The 26888-nt window shown below is 39.3% G+C and overlaps 2 protein-coding genes and 1 long non-coding RNA gene across 7 annotated transcripts in view; 1 reads left to right on the top strand and 2 right to left on the bottom strand.

Moving 5' to 3' along the window:
- Positions 1-14512, bottom strand: part of VTI1A (vesicle transport through interaction with t-SNAREs 1A) — a 258483-nt gene extending 243971 nt beyond the window's left edge. The window contains exons 1-3 of one of the 4 annotated variants that reach the window (XM_042019326.1): positions 14160-14512; positions 7486-7544; positions 3231-3341 (exon numbers count right to left, since the gene is read on the bottom strand). In XM_042019326.1, the coding sequence (XP_041875260.1) occupies positions 3231-3341; positions 7486-7544; positions 14160-14253 (264 nt within the window). In that variant the 5' untranslated portion in view covers positions 14254-14512. The remainder of the gene's footprint in view (positions 1-3230; positions 3342-7485; positions 7545-14159) is intronic. The other 3 variants (XM_042019324.1, XM_042019327.1, XM_042019325.1) reach the window with 3 other exon arrangements.
- On the bottom strand, positions 9301-14149 carry LOC121660200. The gene is made up of 2 exons (XR_006014562.1): positions 13106-14149; positions 9301-11889 (listed from the first exon to the last, which is right to left on the bottom strand). It is a non-coding gene; the product is annotated as an uncharacterized LOC121660200 (long non-coding RNA).
- Positions 14513-14703: 191 nt separating the features above from the next.
- On the top strand, positions 14704-25420 carry ZDHHC6 (zinc finger DHHC-type palmitoyltransferase 6). 2 transcript variants are annotated; one of them, XM_042019322.1, is made up of 10 exons: positions 14704-15029; positions 16783-16874; positions 18454-18613; positions 19680-19841; positions 20451-20504; positions 21999-22166; positions 22439-22480; positions 22821-22966; positions 23055-23098; positions 24849-25420. In XM_042019322.1, exons 1-10 carry the CDS (start codon positions 14781-14783, stop codon positions 24950-24952), a joined length of 1221 nt encoding a protein of 406 aa, XP_041875256.1. In that variant the 5' UTR covers positions 14704-14780; the 3' UTR covers positions 24953-25420. The 2 variants fall into 2 exon arrangements, with proteins under 2 accessions (XP_041875256.1, XP_041875257.1); XM_042019323.1 differs by lacking the exon at positions 22439-22480.
- The last annotated feature ends 1468 nt before the right edge of the window (positions 25421-26888 follow it).

Here is a 26888-nt window from a genome sequence, read left to right as displayed (position 1 = left end):
TCAGAACTTGCTTCAAGCAGGCAGGCACCATGGACAGTCTACATCTGAAATAGCCAGAAAAAAAATATTTGCAAGCTTAAACCGCATCATGGTGCATCAGTATACGGAGGAAAAAGACCTGCTGACAGGAAGACCGTTTTAAGCTTCAGGAACCCTTTCGCAGGTGGTCCCAAGACCTGGAGCAGCCCGGAAAGCAGAAGACTGTGATGTGCAACTCCACTTGGGGCCACAAGATAGAGCCACCAGCGCGTACACGGGCCCTGCAGCCGGCCGAGCTCCGCAGGTCCCACCACACCTCCCCTGACCTAACGGGGACAAAACACGCTACAGAAATGAAGCGCCTGGAATGTGCTGTTGAAAATGAGATAATAAACGCAAGATTCACATCTGCAAGTAAAAAAGACAGCAAAAGTCCTATCAAAGAGTTTAATTCTGTTTCCGTGTGTTTATCACAAGCCTGAAAGTTGGCTTTTTGAGATGTGTGCAGCTTTTCTGCAGAGAAGCATCACTTCATGCTTGCCCTGTTCTGATATTTCTCCCCAAGGAAGACTGCACAACACTGAGGTAAGCATCAGAAACCACTGCTGCCTGAAGTCGAGGGGCAATGCTCATCCTGTTCATTTTCCCCATCAGTATTCATAGTGCTATGCTTTCTGAGTAGTTTTAAAGATAAAATTGTGCTATTCTTTTTTTCATTATCACTATTCCCCTTCAAGAGAGATGGCTAAGACAGGGAAAGGTGGTTTTTTCTCCTTGGATACAATTTACTGCAATTAGTGTGTTACCAAGCATGCATGTGCAATACACTGCCTGGGGTAGATGTCTTTGCCTTCACACACCCCTGGACTGTAGAGCATTGACACCTAACTGCAGGTCTCAAAATAACAAAGATTAGCAACGAGAGGAAATAAACCTCCTATTTGCAACTTGTTCCTATTTGATTACAAAGTTAGAGATGAAAAGCCATGTTTGGAGTAACTTTTCTGAGCACAGCTCAACAGAGCTTAAATCTGTATTTTTCGGAATATACTTCAACACAGTAATGTGTATGGAAAAAAAGCCCCTATATATTCACAAAGATGCCACAGCACCTAATAACTAATATTACAGTGATGGCACTTTGTCATTATTACATGCACTGCTCAAGATAAAATAAACTCACCAGTTACTTGTTAAATGTCACAAATAAACTTTAATGTTGTCCATCCTGCCAGTAAAGAGTGGACAAGTGGCCAGTCCACAAACCGCCTATTTCCTTCTCCTAGCTTTAAACATGTTGCTATGCTACTGTTTTCCGTAACTATTTGGGTGAGGGCAAATTTTCAGATGCTATAAGGCATAAAAATAACCACAAGATCAAATCTTATGTTATTAATGAACATAAAAGAAAACTACTCATGCCAGTTCTGCATTCACTTTATGTTTGAAATATAGAACTTAATGAAAAAGACTGTGTACTGAGGTATGTAATTTTTGCAATTGAATTCACAGACTTAATTTCTTTGAAATGAAACAAGAACACTCAAAAGCACTTCCATTTCAGCAAATACTTCAGCTTTCTACCTTTGACAGCCCTGGAGCTTATAGAGTCAAAATAACATTTCTTTTCCTCCTCCTCTTCCCTCTTTGAACTCACGACTGTTCTGTAGTTTCCAACAAGCTGCTATTTGACTGGATAATAATCCAAAAAGAGTCTTAAATCCTCACATACAGAATCAGAAAAATATTAGTACTTAGAAACTGGAACTACGTAAGGCATTTAGTTGTAACACCACTATTGGCTATGTAAGTAAGATCTTTTCAAGCATAGTTGTTTTCTTCCAGTACTTTGCTCCATCCTTCACATCATTTTCTTTCCTTGATCTTCCGCTGAAGATCCTTGGGCTTGGGGCTGTTGTTCCTATCCATTATTACCATATGTTCCTTCCTCTATCTCATCTTGGTTTTGGTTCTTCACTCTGAGCACCAACTTACATTCTTGTGATCATGTAACTCCCAGTGCTATGATATGTTTCCTTGCACGCATTTCTCCTCTTCCATACAGTGTCCAGTTCTGAACTCTCTCATTTTCACTTGCCTGGGAATATGGAAGTATGAATTCCACCATCTACCTACATATTGAAATAGGCCAGGAATAAATACATGCTGACAGCAAATTGTCCCACATCTGAAAAGATAAACAGCATTCGCAATTGGTCCAGAAATTGCTCTCTCTGGGAAGTCACTGTTTGGCCACACACAATTCCTACAGGGGAACAGATGAGACTGCCACAAAATTTTGATGCAAGTCTTTTTATTCTAACATTCCTCAAACTTCACAAACTGCAACCATCTTCTAATACATTTCCGTGTAACTGCTCAACTTGGCAGAAGCACAGAGGAGTGACACTCAGCTGGATTTCTTGGCTGCAGGTATAAACATTGACTCTCCTTCCCTGAAGGATTAAACTGCTGCCAGCAACCTGAGGAAATTCACAGATCTCCAGTGAATGGAAAATACTGCCACTAGTAATTTCTTTCTCCCTATCCTGGAGGAACGGAGCTGCTGCCAATTAACACAGCATTTTCCTACACTTTGCAATCCCTTTGAACTTTTTCAGGATTTTACAGGAAACAGTTTTGTCGCTATGTAAATCTATTCAGTGCAAATCCCAGTCACAAAAGAAAGGACTGATAACTGCAGCAGAAGCCCCCAGACAAGGGAAGCTTGTTAGTTTGCATCCATTACTTAAAAAAATGTAGTATTTATAACCAATTTGTACAAAAGCCAAGAAGAATCTAAGTGCAATGGAAAAGAAAACACAGTGACTAACAAATGAAGTACACATGAGATAAACTACATTCAAAAATTCCATGGATTGGAGATTATACTGCTTTTCATGTTACTGCCCACATTACTACAAGCTGTCATTCCCTGAGAAATAGGATTAAAAGCTGACTATTTTGCATACATCATGAACGCTCACAATGTTTAATGACAGAGAAACAACAGAGTTCCAGGGTAAAGAGACAGGAGGCTAACAACTGGAATGTTGGTATGGGATTGCTGCTAAAAGAAAAGCTTCTCTTCCCCAGTTTGGTTTTCATCTGTCTGCATACATAGCAAGATACATGCAGAACTCATCTCTCACACAACTCAAAAATACCCTCTCATTTGCTTGAATCATTGCATTGTTTTATTTTTAAAATTCTTAGAGATGCCTTCTTTATGTAATATGTTAAAAACTCACGAAATCAGCTTCAAGTTTTCCCATTTCTTGTGCGTAGCTTCTCATTCGACTGCTGTACATCCCTCGGCTTTGAGGTGGGATCTCTCGAACTTCAAGTTCCATCTGCTCAAGCTGACAAGAAAAAACAAAGAGAAGGCATATAAATCAAAAGGTTAATTAAAGCAAGAACAAATTTACCTAAGTTCAAGAAATATTCCTTCTTTATACGGAAAAATGTTTATTCTGCAATATACAAACAATTTATCAAAATTTTTGCACAGTCTTAAGAAACAAGTGACAAAATTAGTATTATTAACGCTCGGAATGATTTGAGTCAAACATTTCTGGCTTTCAATTCCAACTGTGATGAATACATTTTACTACAAAAATATAGTAAAACTGAGGATAATTCCTGCAAATGAGCATAGTTCAAAAGAAAGCCTACCTCCTCCTAGCTGTGCAGTTTTGGAAACCCTTGGTTGAAAAAGGTATTTTACTTATTTTTATAATATATATGTGTATGTTTAAAGTTTTATTTACACCAGTCTGTATGTTCAATGAACTAATTCTTTTGTTTAATAAATTAATCCTTTTTTCTTTACACATTACTAACTCAGCAGAATTACATAGCCTGAACTGGCTGCCTAAATCTACATCCCAAATCTGTATGTAAGTATATTAAACAGCTGAATTTCAGGGTTTAATGACAATACTATTCAAGAACTTGTATACAGTCAAATGGGTTAAAACACAACAGATATATTCTACGTTTCAAAAGCTTTTTTTAAATTATTCTTGCCATGTAGAATTCTAAGGGGTCTGAAACACAATAATATGGCACAGGGATACAGCCAATCAAAAGTTATAAACCAGGGCTGCTAATTACCTACCCAGTGGGTGATGGAGCCTGCTCTATATGGTGCTGTCTGTTCAGGAATTCTGTTTTGAACAGCAGAAGAATCCCTCACCTGTCTTTTAAAATCTTTCCAACTTAGGTAAGATAAAAGAATACCTCTCCTTAGTTGTTGTAGGTACCTGAAACAATATTTACTCACATCCTACTGATCTTGGTTGACCAATATGGCACAGGAACAGAAATGCTTTTCAGTTAGGATCCCAAACTACTGGTTGCAGGTCTTCACAAGGGACTGCTAGAAGTTATTCCTATGTAATCACTTGCTTACACTTTGAAATTTCATCTTCATAAGAAAAGCATCTGAATTTCATCAATGGAATTGCCAGACACTCAAAAGTCATTCTGCCTGATCCATTCTGATTATACAAAATGATATTCAATAATAAACTATAAAGCAGACTTTAATTAAATAGTCACTAATGAATTGAAACATATAAAGCAATTTCTAATTCTACCCAGTTCTTTAGCTCAGGCTTAACTTTCCAAAGGGGTATTATAAATTAAACCAATAGCTGGAATTAATAGCTTATTTCTTATCAATTTCATCTTAATATATTTGATCTCAAATGTTCTATAAACATTTCTCTCATATATATGTGTGTGCAAGGCTGGGAAGTTTTAATGAAGTCTCAATTCTTGTCTATTATATAAAACTGAAAACATCTACCAGTGAATCCAGAATTTGCACCAACAATCAGACCACGGTCCATGAAATCTAAAATGTTCATTTAAAGAGTCACTATTAAGAGTGTCAGGTCCAAGGAACAACGATGAAGCATATTTTGGCTGACCAATATTTAATAATGTTTTTTCATCATGAGATTAAATAGGTGAATTTTGTGGCTGGGCTGAGAAATTTCCGTAAGAAGCCATGCAGAAGACAGCAGTCCAAGCAAATATGAACCTAAATGCAACCTAATTTCATGCATCTCCACTTTCAGAACTCATATTATTTGTCATAAAATCATATTTTTCATAAACAAGCGAGAGCAGAGAAGCGCCTCGTATTTCCATTCAAAAATACAACAAAGTAGTGTGGCTGATGTTGTCCACTGCAAAGTAAGTCTCCACCTCCCACAGGAACTTCTCCATATGAATCTGCTCTGGACAGCTGCAAGCATTTTAAGAAACTTGTAAGCTTCACTATTTTATTCTGATTCTAAAGCCCTGGAACTTAAATAGAGATGGAAACTAAAATACACAAGATAAGAATAACCCAGCATTTGCAACACAACAATTTTGTGATGTGTCCTTCATCAAACATAAAGGCAAATAACAGAGTTTTGTCTTAACAGCAGAATTTCATTCAAAAATTCACAGTTCTTCTAGCACATGCTAGATTTTATACTCAAAGAATTTCCCCAAAGTTAGCACAACAATCATATTTCTTAAAAACCTGGTAAAAATAACAACCAGATACTCCACACTGGATCTAGAGTGACAAGATTTCTCTCCAGAGATTTCTTACTCCACAGCACTGGCTTGAAAAGGCAGCCTGGGAATCTGAAGTTTTCGTGTTAGTTCTGCACTTCCATCAAACCAATTACACCAGTGATTTTATCCAAACAAAGCAGACAGTGTTTTAAAACCATCACTGCTTAGTGAATGCAAATAAATTATCTCTATAATAATATTTATAATACATAAGAGTGTTATTTCCTAGCCAAGTAGGAAATAAAACAAAATCAACTAATCCCAGATTTGACTATGCAAGACAATGTATGAAAACTAATAGTGCAAGGAATTAGGTTTATTTTGATTTTCTACTGTAGCCTCCAGTTTAAAAGAGGATCTTCTTAATCAGTTCTGTTATTAGCAGGTTTGTTCAAATTGATTTCTAAACCCAAGCCTTGACATTAATCACAAACATGCTGGGTAATTGCTCAAAGCCAATAATTGAATCTAAAGATCTAAACCAAAGTGTGAAAGAAAAGCCAGTACATTAAATGAAGATCATGATTAGGATAAAAATACAGATACAGGATTTATTTTTTAATCTTATAATAAATACAAATTTAGATGGTCTTTTTCTGACATAAGGAGAGAAGCAAGGAGTCATTAACTCAATTTGTGCTCCTTCCAATCTACTCTGAGTAGAAAACCAAATTTGAATGACCACCCATGTTGGAGCTTCTCTGTACTGCTCTGTCTTTTGCCATGTCACCTTGTAGTGAAAACGACCTGAAAAACATTTCTAGATTTCTACTTTTTTTCAGCTGTTTGAATATGAAAGTGCCCAAAAGGCCTTACTGTATCTTCAGAACATCCTCATGAGATAGGACAGTAACTTTACCATGTTTCTCACTGGGAATACCAAAGCAGAGAGGTTAGGTGCCTTGTGATCCTCAGAGGGCAAAACTGTAGGGAGTCATCCCAAGATCCAGCTTTACTGGATGCTATTCCAGTGCTCTGGTCTAATTCTATTTTTTACACTAATTCTATTTTTAAACCAAAAGCACCATGTATGCCTACAAACAGTCGAGAGACTTTTTTCTTCCTACGCTACTTCAAAAAATTAATTTTATTTCGTTAGTAAGCAAATCATTGATTTAAGTTCTTTCCATTTTACGAAATTCTAGGGTAGAAAAGCTAATTTCTTTCCCTATCCTAACATTCAGATTACATTTCTGACATTAGATAAACCAAACCCATTTGCAAGCAATAAACAAAAGTCACTTCAGGTAAGGAACTACTGGCTATATGGGAAAAAGACAATCTCAACTGTCACCAACACCTTTGCTCAGTTACTCCACATCTACAGGACTTTACTCTTGTACTCTTCCCAGATGGAAGACATGACAGGTTGTAATGGGAACAAAACAAATAAAAGGAGAATCAAGTTGCTTAACACACGCTGCTCATCACATACTGGGTTTTTTTGTCAGTGTGAACCACAGACTAATGCTTGGTTAACACATACACTCTTCTTGGATCAGTGACCCACACTACCATGGCCCCTTTGCCCTCACCTTTATGCCTCACTTGCTAAAACGGAAAAAAAGATCTATTGCTCTACAAGACATTCTGACAGATTACGTCAAGTAGGTGCTTGGGTCTTACAAGCCAAAAACAAAGTCATGGTGTGTAATTATTTAATTCCACTCCTGAAGTATGAGACCTAACCCACAATTTAACTTTTTATTGACTTACAGCAATAGTGCAAACCTTGCATCACGTAACACAGGATGAAAAAAGGATACACTCTTCTTGTATTTCATATCCTCAAATAAGAACTATTTCAAGAATATTATTTTATTTTCTAATATATCATTGTTAAGTATTTTTAGGGCATGTTACTATCAATGATCCTATTATTTTTGCTAGGAATTTGCAGTTAAAATATGAAAAGCCAGAACATACCAGTTCCCTCGCTTCTTCGAGCTGTTTCTCAACATTTGCAACCATCTGCTTCTTCTCATCTGAAAGAGAATTGTGAAAATACCAATATAATTGTGCTCTTACCATGAAATAAATACATAACATTTCAAAAGATTGTATGTATCAGCTAAAACAGACTTGAGATTTTTTCTGTGTGACATCCTCACACATGGTGATATGCACATCAGTAATTAAAAAAGGGAAAAAAAGACTGGCGAATCCTTGGAATCTTCTGCTCTGTTATGCAGCATTTGCAAGTTAGGAAAGCACTTACAGCTGCTGCAGCTGTAGGAGTTACGCCTCAGCAGGCACTTGCTGGTGTGTACAAATGCATGAGAAGGCACATACATACACTAAATTGAAAAAAAAAATCATTTAAGAACAAAGGCTTAACTTATTCATTTGCAAAATGTGAGATGCACAAAACCAAGCATTCCAATTAAAATTAATTCAGGTTCTGAAGAAAAATGGTGTTTCTATTCCCCTATTTCTATGCTGGGTCTAGAATTCTTTTGCTTCAACAGATACAAAATGAAATGCCACAGGAACTACAAGAAAACCGTTGTCGTCTAGTAGCAGTAAAAATGGAAATTAGTAATAAATATGAAAATTTTTTAAAATTCAAGTAAGTTTTAAGCTATACGTAGCAATCACCATCTGCCAGGTTCCCCAGCAAGGCTATGTCCCAGCTACAGAGACTGACTTTTGACCTTCCTCCAACCATCCATTTGCAGGCAGAGAATCCAGGATGAACTGAGAGCTCAGATTCAGTGTCACATCATCACAAACATTCCAACTGCTTCACAACTTGGTTTGTTACAGCATGAAAGGGGACTGAGAAATATTCAGACACTGGATAATAAAAAGTCCCGCATTCCTTCATTACTGTGGGTATTCAAGGGTTTCAATCCTACCATCACATCTTCCAGCCTTCAGACTCCAAATGCACTCAGTCTCAATGAAGGTAATAACAAAACTCTGAACATACAAACTGTTTGTTCGAAACCATGAGTATCATGAGACATCTGTACTGGTGGTTTGCCTGATGAAGCAGATAAAAAGTGAATGTCACAGAAGTGTCTCCAGTCACAGCTCCCCAGAGGTCAGATGGATAAGTATAGGTTGGCGCAAGACTTATTCATGTATCTCTAAACTTCACAGCTTTGTTTTTAAGTTTGAATCCCCTTGTTTCTCTTCCACATGATCTCTTTGCATCCTGGAACTGACACATTAAAGACCAAAAGGGACTATCCGATGATCTCCTTTGATCTCTGCATTCCACAAGCCACTGAATTTCAAGAGGGGACCACTTTATGAAAGGAACATAATTCAGCTTTTCACAGGCTGAAATGCCTACTCATCTATCTTCTCATTCACCTAAAATACTCTACACTCTCATTTAAGGACACAGGAACATCACAGTCTGTCCTTCCTCAGTTATGTACACTGGAGCTCTGCCTGCAGAGAGGATCAGGCTCAGGACCATCTTTCCTGCAAATCTGGAATTCACGCTGCCACATCTGGTGGATTCTACTACAGCAGAAGATGCAGGAAATATTTTCTGTGTAGCACTTTTAGTTTTCCGCAAACAATGTCTTCCATTAATTCCCCACCAGGTTCTCATGATGGCACCCAGGCCAGAAAATTTAGTGATTTATCTTCCTAACAAAAGAAAAATGTAAGAAATCTGCCACTTTTTTCCCCCCCCACATTTCTATTCTCCTATCCCAAAACACCTCTGTTCCTTCCTTCATTTGGAAGTTAGAAAGATGACAATGGATAAAAATAAAAACAATGGAAGGTATGAAACACGTAATACCATTTTATTGAAGCTGAAATAAAATTTTAAAATATACCAGCAGAAAATAAATGTACTGTAGCAATTGCAGCACTGCCCTGAGTTGTACTGGATCACAATTTCCATATGCATTTAGTAACCTGAAATTTAGGGATATAAAGCTGGGGGCTTGTGGAAGGTATTTCATGCTGAATAAATTCTGCTTGTACTTGTGGTTACAAGAACTACTCAGCACTCCACTGGCCAGTAAGATCTTACTGATCCACAGAGAAATTAAGCTACAGACCCTTTGTAGGGAAAACTCATTAGTACACAAGAAGGTCTGGCTAAAACTGCTCCCATAAAATTAGGAGGGAGGAGGGGTATTCAAATGATCGCCAACGGTTTAATTAAATTTTAACCCAATGTCAGATTTTACCATTGAACCAGATACATAATCACCCAGATGGTGACCAGGACAACTGCCTTTGTTTTTCCTTCAAATACAGATGTGTGAACAGGCACAAGGCAACATCCTGGCACTGCAGCTCTGGAGCAGCATCTTCACAGACTTCCAGGAGAGCAGCTGAACTTGTTGCAACTGCTGATCCTCTAGGGCACACAATACCATGCAATCATGGTTTTCAAAGCATTTCTTATCAGCTTTACTTTTACTTCAATGGTCAAGCAAAGGAAACAACTTATTTCACAGCCAGAACCCCATAAGAAGTGAGGCACAATACCCACAGGATGACTAGCTCAGGGACTGAAAGTGAGATCTGAGGGACTTCTTTTGGGTAAGAGAAGTTAGGCACTAATCAAGCAGATCAGGACAAACAAGTTACAGTCTAATTAAAGATGCTCATATAACTAACTGTATCAGTCCACTGTGACTTAGCAGTTGTCAACCTGCCTACTCAATCATTTCCTTAAATAAAGTTCCACAGGAAATGAAGAAAAAGGTGTTCTATAACATTTTGTCTTGATTGAGAATTCAAATATCCTTTAGAGAAAACAAAAAACAGTGCTCCATCAAATATATCTAAATTTATTTTTTTCCCTACATTGCTAGACAGAATGTCTCCAAAAAATATTCCAAGTAGGTTGTATAATTTAAGTGGTGAAATTGACAAACTATGGATAAAGAATGGAAACAAAAGGAGGTTTTTCCCCTGTGTAGGATTGCAAAGAAATCTGTTCTCTATTTGTACACATGGTTGTATCACTTTCTTAAAAGAAACAAGCTTTCACTATATTTTCCCCAGTTCTTTCAGCTTTGCCCTGGCATTAGACACCTTCTTTGTCTCTCAAAGTACAGCACTTACAGAAAGGTGGGAATCTGCCTACAAGGTAAGAAAGATAACATAGCACTGGTTTGATCTCACAGCCAACAAAGAGATTAAAAAAACCTGGATCAAGACTGAGTAGTCCCACTGCTTGTGGAGTTGCTTCTTTTTATTAGTACATGCTGAGGAAGAGACTGAGTAACAAAGGGCTTCAGTTCACAGACCACTTGCAGATGTTGCTGTGCTTGCTCAGGTGGTTACATGTTCACCACTGCCAGAAGTTACTGTCCAACAGCAGAGATAAATGGAACAATACATGCATTTCTCTCTTTGGGTTATAAAACAGAGTTCAAGAGGCATAACATAATGAGCCAGACCTTAAACTGAGACAGTAAACTTCAGTACAGGAGTACAACAGAAAATCAGAGGAGGGGCTTTCTTCAGCTAAACCTGTTAGCAAATGAAACACAGCGTTTTGATTGCCCAGTAGAAAACGCAGCTATCAAGTATCAGAATAATGGCAGCACTCTAGTCCAAAACCATCATAGCCCAGAGGCTACTGTGCTGGGAATAGACTAAGTATCACCATTTGTGCCGATAAAACTCTCTTTCATATCAAGCAATCAAAATTTATATGAATTTTTGGTCAAATCACAAGACAGATGTTTCTCTGAAACACCAAGGAACATTAATAAAACACATCAGTCAATTATTTTCATTCTTCAAAGACCTGCAGCAGCATCACAGAAAATCTATTTAAAAGCCATTTCTCTATTTATAACTTTCTTTAATCCTCCAGGTGATGTCTGCCCCAACAACAGAAGACATTTCTTCCCAGGTGTTCTATTGTCCCTGCTGCTTACTGTTTCTGTAGTATCAGAGAGCCTTTGTTACATTTCTCGCTGAACTATTTATGCATTTGTGACAACAGGATTGTGTGTTGAGCCATCATCCTCCTAGAGCACAAGCCAGCATCATGTCCTGACAACACGGAATGCAGGAATGTTCCAAAACCAATAAACCAGTATTTCTCCATTACAGCGGGTCCATCTTGGGCAGCAGAGGGCAATAACCAGTCACTAGACTTCAGGAGATCTCACTTTATTATGCAGTGTAGCACAAGTCCTTACACCTTTCATCCTGCTTCTTCCAGCGTGGAGGAAGAAGGCCATCAGCAATCTCTCTCAAATCACTGCTGCTGAAAACTGTCACCTCAAGTTCCCCTCCCACCTCATTATCCTCTTTTTGAGGCTCTCCCAGACATCGCCACAAGAACTAACTGGAACTTCTGGTGATGAAGAGGCAAAGATCTTGCAAATATTCCTATTAAGAAACAAGGGAAAAATGTGTATTTAAAATATTTCTGATTAAAGTGTTCAGCATAATCAGAGATTTTTTTTTTCTAGGTGGCCAAATGCCTCTGTTAGCTAAGACTACAGTTTTGTTTTGAAGACACAGAAAATGTTTTTTCTGATGAAAAATAGGATAGCTCTGGAAACAGAAGCAATACCTAAGCCATAAATGTATAGTGCAAGAAGCAGCTATAATGCAAGTCAGTCCAAACCACGTATGACCAACCTGAAATACTGAAAAAAATACTGAAATACTGAATAATATGGAAAATTAAAAAAAATTAACTCTTGTCTTATCTTGACTCCGTTTAGCCCTGTACCACGTTATAGGTCATGCAGGGAACATGAATTCTGTCTTCTCTGAAAAGATGGCAAATTCTATAAAAAAAAGTAACCTTCTAATGGTCACATAAACCAGTGATGATTTCAAAGCCTGCTGCTTCTAGGCTATGTCACTGTTTAAGCCAATACTCTTTAAACATCTTGTATTTAAGCTCCTAAGTGAATAAGGGAGACTGATTCAAAGAAAGGATTATGGAAATCCACTACTATTATGCAGAATATTCTTCCTACTATTGAACAGACTCTGATGACTTCCAAAATCTATACAATTAGGAACTCGAATCTCTAATCTTTACAATTAGGGAATTAAATCTCTCTTTTCCTATAAGTAAGTCTAGCACTATTGATTTTCAGAAGATGAGCCAGTAGTGTATTTATGATGTTTCCCTGTTCCTACCAGAAGTCCTTCAATTTACTGTTCAAAAGTGAAGAAGCCTTTGTGAGGGATTCCCTGCATCCTCTCAGTAAATTGCTCCAGTGCCCATTTACAGGTTAAATATAATTTCTGAGCAGATTAAATTACACCAGTTCTAAAATTCAATCGCAGGAACTCTGATTCTCTCTCTTCTCCGTTTTGTAAGTTTCCGATACAAAACAGACAAATCTTTCTATCTCAGCTGCAGCTTCTGACTGAATTATCTCCCTGTGCCCTTGCTGTTAAAATCAAGAGTAAAACACCTTTGTTAAACCAAAGAAAAGACAGTTTCTTTTAACCATGGAACTGAACCTTAATTTTTCAGAAGACTTTCTAACTTGCTAAGATTAGAATTGGACATAACTTTCCAGAATCAGAAAGATTTTTATTTAAAATCCCCTGAGATGGCACATTTTAATTGACCACCTACCTCAAATCCTGTTTAGAGTCACTACTTCATCACTTCATGATGCATTTCCCACTCTAAAAGTAGGATGTTATTCTTTGGTCCTGAATGCACGATACCTTTTCCTTTAGTCATATGGAAAAGTACACCATTAGCATGTGTTTATTTCCTTCTTATACACTATCCATTCCTATGGTTAAGTATCCCAAACCTTCTGGAAATATGCATAAGAAGCAGAGGCAGAAGTATTAAATGAGCTGGAAACAGAAGAGGCATTAAGCTGAGCGACAAGAGAAACAGAGGAGAAAACCACGAATGTCAGCTTCCCTCCATCTCACACTCAGAGGCCTGTACTGGGGCACCACTTCCTATGTGCTGGAAGATTCAGATGGGCTGATTAATGAGATTATAATTTTTATCTTTCTACTCTTACAGACAATATTGACTCTACTGCAGGGATACATTATGAATTAGACCGTGAACGCTGCAGGCTACTGACAAACACATTAAAGTAAATAAACACTGATTTCTTTGCATCTGCTCTTGCATGTGAGTCACCACAGTCAATTATCCAAATCAAATGTATGAACACTAGGCAGCAAAAATACTGATTCAGATTAAGTCATGCACAAAATCTGTCTGTGCCACAGGAGAAAGACTTGATTTCCATTAGTGATATTGTGGCATGATCACAATAAAGAGGATGCAGCAGCAATGCCGGCACAGGGAACATCTCCCCCAGCTCTGCCCAGCCCTGCAGGTGCACTGGCGTAACTTCGCGTGGCCACAGTGCAGGGCAGAAGGAAAGAGCTCATCCCTACAGGTGACCAGCAAACAACTATTCTGTCAGAGTATGCCTAACACACTGCGAGAGACAACTCGCCGCTGGGACAGACCCAGGGCAGGGAGGTGACTCTGCTGCGTAAGGAGCGAGGAGACGCTGAGACCTCAGGAAAAACACGCCGGCCCCTCCCGCCGCCGCCCCGCGCGCTCATCGCTGGGAGCTGGAGCGGCTCTCACAGACGAGCCGGCCGGGCCTGCGGAGCGAGCGCCGCGGGGTCGCAGAGCAGCCGCTCACCTCCTATCAGCTTCGGCACCTTCCCGATGCGGCCCGTGATCTCTGCCGTGAGCACGGCGAAGTCCTGCTCGTAGCTCTCGAAGTCGGAGGACATCGCGGCGACGGCGCTGCCGGGGGCCCCGCTCCGGACGGCGGTGCTTCCGTGTTCTGCCACCCCAAAACGCGTCCCCCACCCCGCCCCCGGGCGCCTCGCCACAGGTTCCGGCGAAACTCAGGTGCTTTAACCGGCACGGCCCGGCCCCTCGTGGCCGTCCCGACAACCCCTAGGCGGCCTTGGCGCGCGGAATCGCCCTGCACCGCAGGTACCGAGGAGAGGCGGCAGCGACGGGTCACTCCCGCTCCGCAGCCCCTCACGCCCCACCTCGTAACCTACAGGGGCGGAGGAACGCGGCTGCGGCACTACCGGAGAGCCGCTGTTTCCCGGGGAGCCCATATTGCAAACGGACCGCGGGCGGGCGGTGGCGAGGCGGGCCCCGCCCCCGCCCCTCCCCTTCCCACTCCCTTCCCTCCCCTCCTCTTCCCAGTCCGTTCCCTTTTCCCTTCCCGCTCTCGCACTCGGCAGCCGGCGGGAGCCATGCACGGCGGCGGCGGGGCGGCAGCGGTCGGGCGGCGGTAGCGGCGATGGTGGGGCCGGGCGCGCTGCAGCGGGCGCGGCGCCTGTGCCACTGGGGCCCGGCGGTGGCGCTGGCCGTGGTGGCCGTGTGCTCCGCCACCGCCATGGCCGACGCCGCGCTCTGGTACTGGCCCTTGGACACGGCCGGGGGAAGCGTTAACTTCGTGATGCTGCTCAACTGGACCGTCATGATCCTCTACAACTACTTCAGCGCCATGTTTGTGGGCCCCGGGTACGTCCCGCTGGGGTGGACGCCGGTAAGCGCTGCCTTGCGACCGTCTCATCCCAGGGCCGCGCGGAGGACCGGCGGGCAGCCCTGGGGCCGGGCCGACCGCCCCCGCGGTCAGGACAGTAGAAATCGCGTGTCTTCTGGTGCCGCCGTTTGTCCTCTGTCTCCCAAAAACGCTCCACGCTCTCAGGCCACTCCTTCCTCCTTATCTTGTTCCGAAATCTTTCCTTTGCCTCTCCCCGCTTTGCTGCTGCCGCTTCCAGAGTTTCCAGTATGCCCCAGCTTGCTCCTGATACCGAAATCGGACAGACAGAAACTTTCTAACACAGTTTTAGTAATTAGAAAGCAGCACGCTGGACACTTGAAGTATCCGTTCTCTAATCGAGTGTGCCGAGCGTTGGGTAAACAGAGTTTTTATCACCCACACTGATTACACATTCATTAGCTATCCCTGCTTACTTAATGTATAACTATATGTAATGTGTATGTAATGCTTTACCTAACATAGTGACATTCCTTCTCGGAAGTCCTTATGTGGCTTTTTGGGGTTTTCTGTGGTGGTCTTCAGTGGCCAGTGTTGTAATATTTTAGGTGACAGTTCCTCGACCGCAGTTCTTGAGTGAGGACAACACTGTTGATTTCCGTGACTCCTGCTTTGTCAGCCTTGCAGCGCTGAGCTGGCATCCTGCTTGCCTAAGTTACATCCTTTTGCTGCTTCTCCAAGGCTCTGTTGATCTGTTCTGCTGCCCTTCTCCATCCCCTCCCTGTGCTGTTAGGGGTCTGGTAATGGTGCTTGGCTGGCAGCAAGTTGCTGTGTTTCATACGGGCTTCTCAAAGCAAAGCAGCAGGAAACAGGCACTGTTAGCTGGGAATTAGAACCTCACGGTTACCTGCATGCTCCTGTGGACACCTGTTTTGGAGATTTTGCTGCTAGCAATAACAATTAGAAGAAATTATTTAGAAGATTTTGGTTTTATTTTATGCAAGCCGGAAAATTATATGGTTACCTTCTGCTTAGCACAGTACAAGATAGAAATTTGTATTTCCTGTGCTTCAGTAATCTCTTGGAAAAGTCATAGTCAAGAATGATACAGGTTCAGTATCTCAGGGCAGCTGCCCAGAGTTTGTGTTCCAGTGGCATGATACAAAGTTTAGTACTGGTCACCTTTCTAATTGTGGAATATTACTCAGGACAGAGTCTGGGCAGAAGAGGATCCTGATAATCATCTTAGTAGGACAGCTGGGTGGATACTCCACTTCCTGAGTGGAAGATGTTGGCCCCTACTTGCTGTCTACAAGTATCTCTGTCTCTCATCTTGCTGTAGTTGGTGTGTGTGTGTGTAAAACAGATTGTAAGAGAGTTGAACATTAGTGTTTGCCAGTGCTGTATCTTAGCAGTGTGGTTTACAGTGTAAAATGCAGACAAAATGTGTTCAGGAATTTTTTTTTTTTTAATTAGAAGGCCACATGCTTTTACTCTCAGAACTTCACTATGAAACCCTGCTTGTACAGTTCCTCTTCCTGACAGAAGAACTGTTTATTTGTTTTAGCAACCAGCACTTTCAACAGTGGGAGATGGCTGTGTTGATAGGTAAGAGATTAGCTAGGAGATTATTTAGTTTTGTTTTTTCCTCTCTTTGATGCCTGCCGTTAAATAGGGTTGGGCTATGAAACACACCCTGTCAGAAGAAATCAAAGCTGCTTAGGTTAGGAAAATGCCAAGATAAACTTTGCCAGAGGAGTTATGTATACATCTAACACTCCTATTCTTCTGTTTAAAGGAAAAATCTCAGGATTGCATGTATCTCCAATACTGTAAAGTGTGTCAGTCTTACAAGGCACCTCGTTCACATCACTGTCGAAAGTGTAACAGGTACTGTTTCTCTTTACAATTGTTTAAAGTCCATATTAGAGCAGCTTCAAACCTAATGATGGGTTATTACTATAATTTGTTCTCCCAGCACTTGCATTGTGCTTTTTTAAAAAGCTTCCATAGGAACACTATAGCCCTTTCAAGTATTTCCACTTTCTAGTTGCATGATTTCTATACAGTTTTGCTGTGCTTTAGTTTAAAAAGAAATTACTATCTTTAACATTTTCTTTATAGTTTGAAATCAGTATCTCTTCAGAACTTCTTGATGGTACTAACAAAACAATGCAGTCCTGCTTCCAAGATGTGAGCCTGTGAAAATACCTAAAAATCTTCTGAAGTCTTTTTAAAATTTTTAGTCCAAACATTGACCTGCTTAGAGAGTAGAAATACCTGTTCTGTCATCTTTCCAAAGATTAAATGTTGATTTGAGTGGAAATTTTGGACTGTTTTTTCACTCTTCACCAAAGCGAGTTTTTGAGGGGAGTTGGCATGTTAAGTGAAGTAATAATAATAAGCCTTTTGGGTCAACTTAAGAAGTTTGCACCTTGTTATCTTCCAACACACTTGTTCTGATATGAAGGATACTTTCTTATAAATAGCTGTTACTGGAATTTAGTGTATCTTGAAGAAATCAAGGCACTTCAGCTGTCTGCAGTCCAGGCAGGTCGTCCTCTGAAGGACTCTTAAGAGAACATGGTGAAAGGATATTGCAACATACACATTCATTTGTTATTTCTATAAACCCAGGATGTGCAGTCAGTGTTTTTCTAGGAAACTGAAACTCCAGAGCAGTGCTGTAGTTTGGCTACATCATCCCCAGATTTAAAATTAATGACTCTTTTCCTTGAGTGACAATCTTTACTCTGAGGAGTGATCACTTAGGTGGTCACTTAGATTTTTACAATGTCAAGGTAATTTGTGATGTGAACAAATCTTTAATCAGGTGGGAGTTTTTTGCATCTGTAAGCTGCACAAAAAAATGGGCTTTATATTTATATTGAATACAAGAGTGTCTCTAGGGTGTTTACACTTGTTAAATGTATTTTGAAAAAGATTTTCAGTGGTGTAAGGTCAATACATAACGATTGAGAAGGCTTTCAGAGGGTTTAGAAGAGGCATTATCACACTTCTGTGTAACTTCAAATATTCTTTCTGCAAGTAGTTCACAAGAAATTTGAGATTTCCTTTATTTTCCTGGTATTCTTATTTTTAAAAACTGCCATTAACAGTAGTGCTTAATTATTGTGATCATAGCTCTTACAAGTCCCATTCTATGGCTCTGTCTCCAGGCTCTGTTACTATGGTGTTTATTAGCAACTGGTAAGTTTGAGTAAATAGGAGGACAGATAACTAGGGAGGGTAGGACCTGGAAGCACTTTTAATTTGCTTTGTTTCATTCTACAACATGGAAATATAATTCTGAGTTGCAGCTAAAAAGAAACAACTGTGTTGAAATGTCAGAAATTGGTGGGTTCAAATGAAAGAATGGAGGCTGAGAAGTAGAAAGTCAGACATCCTTTGAGTTTTTTGGGAAACATCGTACGTGTCCTTTATATTAATCAATATTTATCATTCACAGGTGTGTCATGAAGATGGATCACCACTGTCCCTGGATCAACAACTGTTGTGGATACCAGAATCATGCATCTTTCACTCTGTTTCTCCTCTTAGCTCCACTGGGATGCATTCACGCTTCTTTCATATTTATTATGACAATGTACACTCAGCTTTACAACAGAGTAAGAAAACATAACTAAATGCTCAAAATATTATTTAAGTCATGTGCATAATCTTACCTCTGGAAGTATGAGAAAATTTAGTTTTCTGAGAAGCATGTGAAATTCCTTGTTATTCTTTCCACATGCACTCCCAGTTCTGCTCTGTGCCTGTAAGAAGTATGTACGTTAATGGAGGAGGATTCAGAGAAAGTTGTTTTTATTTTCATTCTTTTTTTTCCCCTGTTGCTTCTCATAATCACAGGGAGTTTCCTAGTGCTTTACATTGAAGACAGTTTCTGAAGTAGCACTTTATGTAAAGAGAGACAGGCTGTGTTTTGGCTGGCACAGAAATCAGCTGCTATTTATTTCCAACACTCAAGTTATATCCTATTTATTTTCTTTCACTGGCCACTTTTTTAGAATTGTGTCCATTTCTTCAAGGAAAAAAAAAGTACATTATTTTTGGGACTAAAATTAAGTATGATAGCTTTGGGGTTTTTTTAAACTGGAAAGCTTTAATTGTAGCAACAATGAGCAAAGCTTGTTCTGGAATACACCCCTTATCTCAGATCCATGGTTAAGATTATAAGGTTTGATTTCAGCCTTTGTGGTTGCAATGAAGACCTTGATAACATCAGCTGAGTGGAACAGATGAAGTTGTATTTGTAGCAGCTGAGTTGTGTTTGCAGAGTGATAATGTTGAGAAGTGGTGTCTGCAAAGCTTTCAGAGAAAAGCCTGCAGCATTTCCACAGAAAATGGGGACTGTTCTATGCAAACATTGTCCATCTGACACTGATGAATGTGTTTTTATTAACATACCTGAAGCCAGATTTTTTTGCTGATATTTGGGCCTGTGGAGCTTACAAGATGATGATTATGGTTTCACTTTCCATCTTACGAGAAACAAACTTCTGAAGACAAAAGAGAAGTCTTTTGAATACTTTTTTTTTTTCAGTTTTTCTGCTTGCATTATAAACCTGTCAGATGTTGGACACTTACCTCCAGAGACAGATTTTTTTGTAGATAACTTGCTTTGTTTCAGCACTTGGAAAGTTCTAGAGCTGAATGGTATTTTTCTCTTTGCAGATATCTTTTGGGTGGAGTTCTGTGAAGATTGACATGAGTGCAGCCAAAAGAGACCCTCGTCCCATTATTCCCTTTGGACTGTCTGCATTTGCTGCATCTTTATTTGCCTTAGGACTGGCATTAGGAACAACTATTGCTGTTGGTATGCTGTTTATTATCCAGGTAAGTCTATGACTGTTACAAAGAAGTTAAAAACTGTAAGTTTTGCATGCTTGTGGAGCAAAAACAGAATTCAGGATTGAGATAAGAACAGTTGTTCAGAGCTTATGTTGCTGTATAACTTTTCCAGGGATTTATGTAGCTTTGTCCCAGTTTTTCTGTTACCACAGTTTAAGGTTTTTTTCATTATTTTTCATGGGAGGACTTGGATGTGAAAATCTAATAAACTAAGAAAACATGAGATGGGTTTTATAAACTTCCTGAAAAAGGCAAGACACTTGCCCTGTCCCTGAAAAGAGGTATAAATGTGCCTGATACATTTCTTAAAACGTTGGAGATATTTGGAAGGAAACAAAAAGACACATTTTAAGCATAAAGTGCAGTGCTGGCTGATACTGTCTTAAGTATGTAATTCTAGAGCATGTATCTCTGCTGAGGGTTAGCTTCTAACATATTCAGTTTAGTTTATAGTTAAGTTTAGTTTCAGTTAAGTCTATAAAGGTTGCTTTGTTCTTTAAAACAAATTTAGTTTGTTAAATGAAGCTTTCTTTGCATAGCTGATGTATTTCTGCAGAAAATAAATCCTAGTTTCACCTAACACTTTTATTTCAGATGAAAGTAATTTTGACAAATAAAACTTCAATCGAATCCTGGATTGAAGAAAAGGTAAGCTTCTATTTCAGTATTCTTGTACTGTTACAAAGTTTATTTTTTGTATTTATAATTTTTTTGTTTCATCTATGGATTAAAACCAAAGATGTTGTTTCAGTTCACCACTGACTTAACACCTACAACAAGCTTTTCCCTTACTATATCTGAAATTCACTGAAAGAGATGAGAAATCATACAAATGCATAGATTTTTCTTTTGTTTTGGAGGAGTTTGCTGAACATAGAATAATATTTGCTTTGAAGAGACTCTGCTTGTCTACTTGAAATATGTAGGTGTTTTCATCTGAAACTTGAGCTTTGTCATTATACCTGTCTGTACCTTTAATTGTTCACCTCACTGAATCATTCAAAGTGGCATCTTTTGACTCATGGTTTTTCCCATTTCTTACTTTGGATTGTAAGGGAGGTTTTTCCTTGATTTGGGAAAATATTCCTTGATTTTAAAGAAGTACTAGGAAATACTTAGTCTTCTCTCCTTTAAATTTCTCTTAGATTTCCTTATCTTTATAGGGGTTTTCACAGGATTTTTCAGGAGCAATGTAGTCAAGCAGCAGTAGCTAAGTTTAGAGGAAGCAAAACTGGCTCAATATTTAGAAATTAGTTTAGTGCTGCCTGGGTTTTTTGTGTAAGTCCACAAACATTTCACTAATGTCTTGTCTTTATTTTGTGTGCCAAAATTAGCATGAGAATTTTGACTGTGTATAAGTACTTAAAGTATTGTAATGTCAGCTCTTTGCAGAGAATATGGCTGGATCCAAGTCCTGTTAGACCTTTGAAAATTGGGATAATGGAACATAAATGAAAGAAATCCCTGTTATCACTATGTTGTAGAATTTGGAATAATATGTTAAAAAATTTACCATAAAACACAGGCTGCTAATATGTCCCTTCTGAAAGCTGAGCATGGACTGTAATACATGAACATTTAATAAAATGGCATTATTGCAACAGAGAACACTGCTCTGTGGCTGCTCCACTAGATGTCATCAGAACTGTGAGAATGTAAAGCTCATGACTATGGAATGTGGGCGATTCAGATCATGCTGTCTGTGCATTCTTAGAGGAGGAATTGGCACTAGTAATGTTGAGTCATGATTATGATCATTAATCAAAGAATTCTGAGCTGTGGAAGCTTTTGTATGTAACTGAGAAGTAGTCAGACATTAGTCCCTAAAAAAAAAAAAGCCATAAAATAAGATCAGAGCATGGAGTGAAAGATCAGTGTAGTCAGTGGACTCTGTTGTTAAAGAGTAAATGAGGAGTGACAGGGATGGGGACACCCAAACCAGACTTACTTCTGAATTATTGTTTTCAGTAGTTTTTAAAGCCTGGGTTGGTATAGCAAGGGTTCACTGTGCTTGCCTGAAAATATTTGCCTTTAGGTCCCATGGACCCATACAGAGCTTATGACCTGGCCTTCTTAGTATTAGCTGCTTGACTGCAGTTTGTAGGGTGTTTTTATGTACTGCATTTGTTAATTATTTTCCAGGCCAAAGACAGAATCCAGTACTACCAAACGGGTGAGACCTTTATCTTTCCCTATGATATGGGAAGTAAATGGAAGAACTTCAGGCAAGTGTTTACATGGTCTGGGATTCCTGAGGGAGATGGCCTGGACTGGCCAGTTAGAGATGGATGTCACCAATACAGTTTGACGGTAACTGGTCTTCGATGGTATCTCAAGTTGATTCTCCCCACTATCCAATTGTCCTCTTTCCTTTGCAATAATAGGCCAGCTTTTTAAATAACTAAAATAAACTGTCTTGAAATACATGTACAGAAGTTCAGCTAAATGTTCCCCCATTTTTGATACACTAAAGTTATGCTTCAAACTGCTAATGGTATTTCCTGTGTTTGTTGAATGGTTTCAATACCTGGCTTCATTTTGTGTTGAATGCTGCCTAAATTTCTATTTATAATCATTTATAGATAGAGCAACTGAAACAGAAAGCAGACAAGCGAGTAAGAAGTGTAAGTATTTGTGAAGTTTGGTCTGAAATTATGTTGAAATTCGAGTATAAGTAAATGTAATTAATCCACATAAACAATGTATAGCAATCTCTGCTTAATTAAACTTGGCATTTATTCTTCACATTTGCTTCTTAGTTTCCAGATGGGAAGAAACATGATAATAAAGATGACTGTGCTTCATTGTTAAGCAGTTAATTTACAATTTAGAGTCCCTTTGACAGCTGTTGTCATTATGCTCAAATCTGTGGTATGCTTGAATTGAATTTTTTGGTGTGAAACTTAGCAGCAAGGCCATAACTCCTACAAATAACAAACTGCTGTGTTCTGTTCCAATCTGTAGGTGCGGTATCGAGCCATAGAAGATTACAGTGGTGTCTGCTGCCCTGTGACTAAAGGTGTTAAAACATTCTTCACAACACCGTGCACTGAAGAACCTAGAATTGCACTGAGTAAAGGGGATCTGATTTTAGCCACCAGAGGCTTAAAGTTAGTGGCTCCACACCTTTATGTTTGGTTAAAAGAAATATTGAGATGAGTTCTGGCATCTAATTACCTGTTATGCTTCTTTCTCCAGACACTGGATGTATGGTGAGAAGATTCTCATCTCAGCTGCTGATGGTATGGAGCAGTTAATTTCACTTTTTCTGTTGAAAATTGCAAATCCATTTTATAGCTGTCTAGAAATGTGGCCAGTATTATATGTTCACTTCTCAAAATGTAGAATGGTGACCTTAGTGGCATTAGCTTCTCTCCACACTCTACAGTTTTTATTCTTTACATCTAATAGACTTCCCAGTTTTGATAAACATTAAATGACTCTGTCAGACTGACAACACTCATTTAGTAGTTTATTGAAAGTTGAGTGGGGAGGGGAACACTTCATATTCTAAGAAAAAGTTAGACTTTTAGACTCTAAAGAGGTTAAGGGTGATTCATTTCTTTGATGTTTAAATGGTGATCTGTCATAAACACATCCAGGCTTCCTACCTACACACCCTATGTAAGTGTAGAGATTAATCTTTGTGTATCTTATAAAACCAGGAGACGTTATGTCTTTGGTTTGGAATAATTTCCAGAGACTTTATTATGCATTTATAAAACTAACTGTGGGTGTTGAAGATGTTAAAGATTCCTGCTGATCTGCAGAGGGTCAGCATCACAGCTACCTGCATTGAAGCTTTTTCATTTTTCACTTCAGACCTCTTGCTTTGGACTGAACTAAAATTCTACCTGCCAAAGAGTGTGTTGGATTCTGTCGTTTCTTCCAAACAATTGTTAATTCATTGCATTTGCATTTCATATTTGCACAAGTGAGGCTGCCAGCAGTCACTACACTGAAAGAGCCCATGCTTTTCATGGGAGGTCTGAAACCTTCATGGGCTGGAAGTGCCCTGGCAGCTCACTCCAATAAACTCCTTCAGACATCAGATATAAATGAACACGGCAGCAGTTTGTATTGCATTGCTTATTGTGAAGATTAGCAGGACATATCTGTTCTACTGAATGTTGGGGGTTTTTTAAATCAGGTAAAATGTGGCCTGAATGGGGAACTTGGTGAACACTGAGAGACTGGATCAGACTAGACTTCAAAAATAGGATGAGTTTTGTTAGGAATGTATAGTAAAATGCTATAAATAAGCAGGAATAAAAAGTTGCACTACAGCAAGATGGCAGAATGAATGATTAAGTAGCAGTTCTTCTGTGGGAAAAAGACTCAATCATAATCTTAAGATGAGCCAACACTTTCAGAAAAGAAAAAAGCATACAGCTTCCCAGATGCGTGAAGGAAACCTTCCATCTTTCTCAGCACTGGCAGAGACTCTGCTGAAATACTCCTAACCAGTAAAAGCAGTTACTGCATCTCAAGAAAGAGGAAGATCAACTGTAAAGGGTTGAGAGGAAAACAATGAGAATAATTAGAATAATAGAAAATGTGACTTACAAGGAAAAGCCAAGAGAATTGGGATGGTTTACCTGGAGAGGAGTGGGAAATGGGAGACAGTCAGGGTATGTACAAATGGTCATCAGCTGTGTGAAAGTCAGTGGTAAACAAGTTTATCTGTTTCCTGTGTCCCTGGCATGTAGAAAAAGGAATTGTAAACCTGATTTTTAGACAGAAAGAGGTATGAGGAGGAATTTTCTCAAGGAAGGTAGAGCACTGCAAAACTTCGGAGATGTCTGAAAACATTTTAAGTAGTTGGAGAAAATCCATGCATCCCCAGGCAATGATGTTAGAAATTACTTAGATGTTCTGCCTTGTAGAAGAAAGTAACTTATGTAAATGCTTGATGTCTCTTGCAGTCCTGTGTTTTTCCTCAGTAGTGGGTCATGTTTTGTTCTAAGTTAATGCAACTTTTCATGTCTTAAGGTGGAATAAGAGAACGAGGCTGGTTCCCTAGGAAGTGTGTGGAAAAATGCCAGTATGACTCTGAAACGGATCAACCAGTGGATGGAGAAAAGAAAAGCAAATAGCCTTCTAATTTTTTAAAGTATGAAATGGAATTTTTACTTCAGACCACAATCCTTTACTTGAAATTTTCTGTATATTACTTTAGACTTATGCAATGAATATGTTAGGATGAGGTTTTCTTTTCCTCACAGCTGAAAGGGTTGTATATGCCTGTGCCATGGTTTGCATACTTTTTAAACAATACATAATTGAAGAAGCCATTCAGTGGATTGCCTTCAAGATGCATCTTTTTCATCACAAGTCAGGATTGTTCTTTTCTGTTTGAATTGCATTCTGAGCATTCAGATTTTAGGTTTTTTTCCTCAGCCGCATCTGATTGTTATGCGTGCTGCTTATCTTTTGTATTTCTCTGAAGCTGCCCCTGAAAATCTTAAAATAAACACCTGATTCAAATTCCAGATAAAATTTGTTACCTGTGACTTTTAATGATGTCAATTGTCCACTTCAAATAAATGATACATTCGTATTCACTTGTGGGTTCAGTTGTTCTTAGACCTAGAAGAACTAGTTTATATGCATGGGAGTGTGAACTGACTGGGAAGTAAAGATTTAACCTTGTAAGTTGTTTTTAAAGGTTAAAAAGATTTCAGCTGTTGCAATAGGAGTATTCTGTGCTTTTAATGGCAAAAACTACAGCTAGCACTGTCTGCTCCCTCTGAAATCTTAGTCTGTACGCAAGAGATCTTGATCCATTTTAGAGTGAAAGGAAGCAGTAGCCAAGAATGAAAATTTTTGTGAGTCTATTTGCTACTAGCTGTTAACAGCCTTTTTAAATAACTTTCATTTAGCATCTAGTATGGATTATTAGAAGGAAGACCTTAAATTGGAGTAACTTGTACCAGCTCAAGTGTTTTTAAATGTTTCCAAAATGCAGCAGGTGGTTTTGTTCTCTCATGGTGTAGAGGTACATGTCAGCCAGGTTGAGAGGTTTTGAAAAATACTGTTTTAAGCAAACACCTGGTTTACCTCCACCTGCATGAGTTGTCTCAGGCAGATGAGCATTTCTTAAACAATATAAAGCATGTACAGAAATGCCTACATACCCCAAGCCAGCATTACTCTTGTATGCTCCTACTCAGATGCTATCTCTAACAGAAATCAGGTTTTTTGTCCCCTCCAGCTGTGCATTAGTGTGGATGGTGAGCCCCTACTCCTAGCCTGTTTCTGAGCTGTGGCAAGGGAGTTAGTGTTCAGTTTTAGTAGTTTGGAAGCAGGTGATTTGCCTCTTGTGAAAACAAAGTATTTACTTTCTAGAAGCAGGCTTCTTTAGAGGTATTGGAGTGTATCATACTTGTAGTTTCCTTACTTGCAAGGATGTAACTATTTTGGAATGTGAGTACAAATTAACACAAAAACCTCCGAACTACCTGGAATACTTATAGTCTCAACTGTAGTAGTTTCTGATCAGTGGCTGTAGAACCAAAGATTACAAAAAGAAGCTTCTCTTCCAGCAGAGGAAGCTGGCAGCTAAGCATCTCTCGTTCTTGAATTTGACCAAGTGACCAGGAGGGAAAAACAGAACTCCCCATGCTAGGAAGCCAGTGATACAGCTTTTACAATTGACTTGCCTGTAGCATTAGAGAAGTATTCCAGTGTTGTCTTGAGAGCAAGGCTTGCAATAAGGACCCTCATTAAAACCAAATTATGAATGAAGAGCCAGTATTTCCCTTTGAACGCTTCCTGCCTGCGTCAGGAAAAGAAGAGACTAGCCAGGAATTACTAAGTTGCAGGCAGAGCATTTGTTTCATAGAGGTTGAAAGAAAAAATAAATTTGGTTTTGGAATGCAACTCTGATGCGATTTCAGAGCCAAAATCAGGCAGTTGAATTCCTGATGTAGGGCATAGGAGTTGTTTCCAATTTAACTAAACAAATGTTTGTCAATGTTCATATTAAGTATCTGCCTTATGTGAATCATGTCTTAGTTATGATATCTCATT

The sequence above is a fragment of the Corvus kubaryi genome, unplaced genomic scaffold (assembly GCF_017639235.1).
Source record: "Corvus kubaryi isolate FWS band 111438036 unplaced genomic scaffold, C.kubaryi_AGA036_p1.0 138, whole genome shotgun sequence".
Taxonomy (NCBI): Eukaryota; Metazoa; Chordata; class Aves; order Passeriformes; family Corvidae; genus Corvus; species Corvus kubaryi.
Note: the sequence above shows the minus strand (reverse complement) of the source record. Positions and strands in the feature narration are given on the sequence as shown.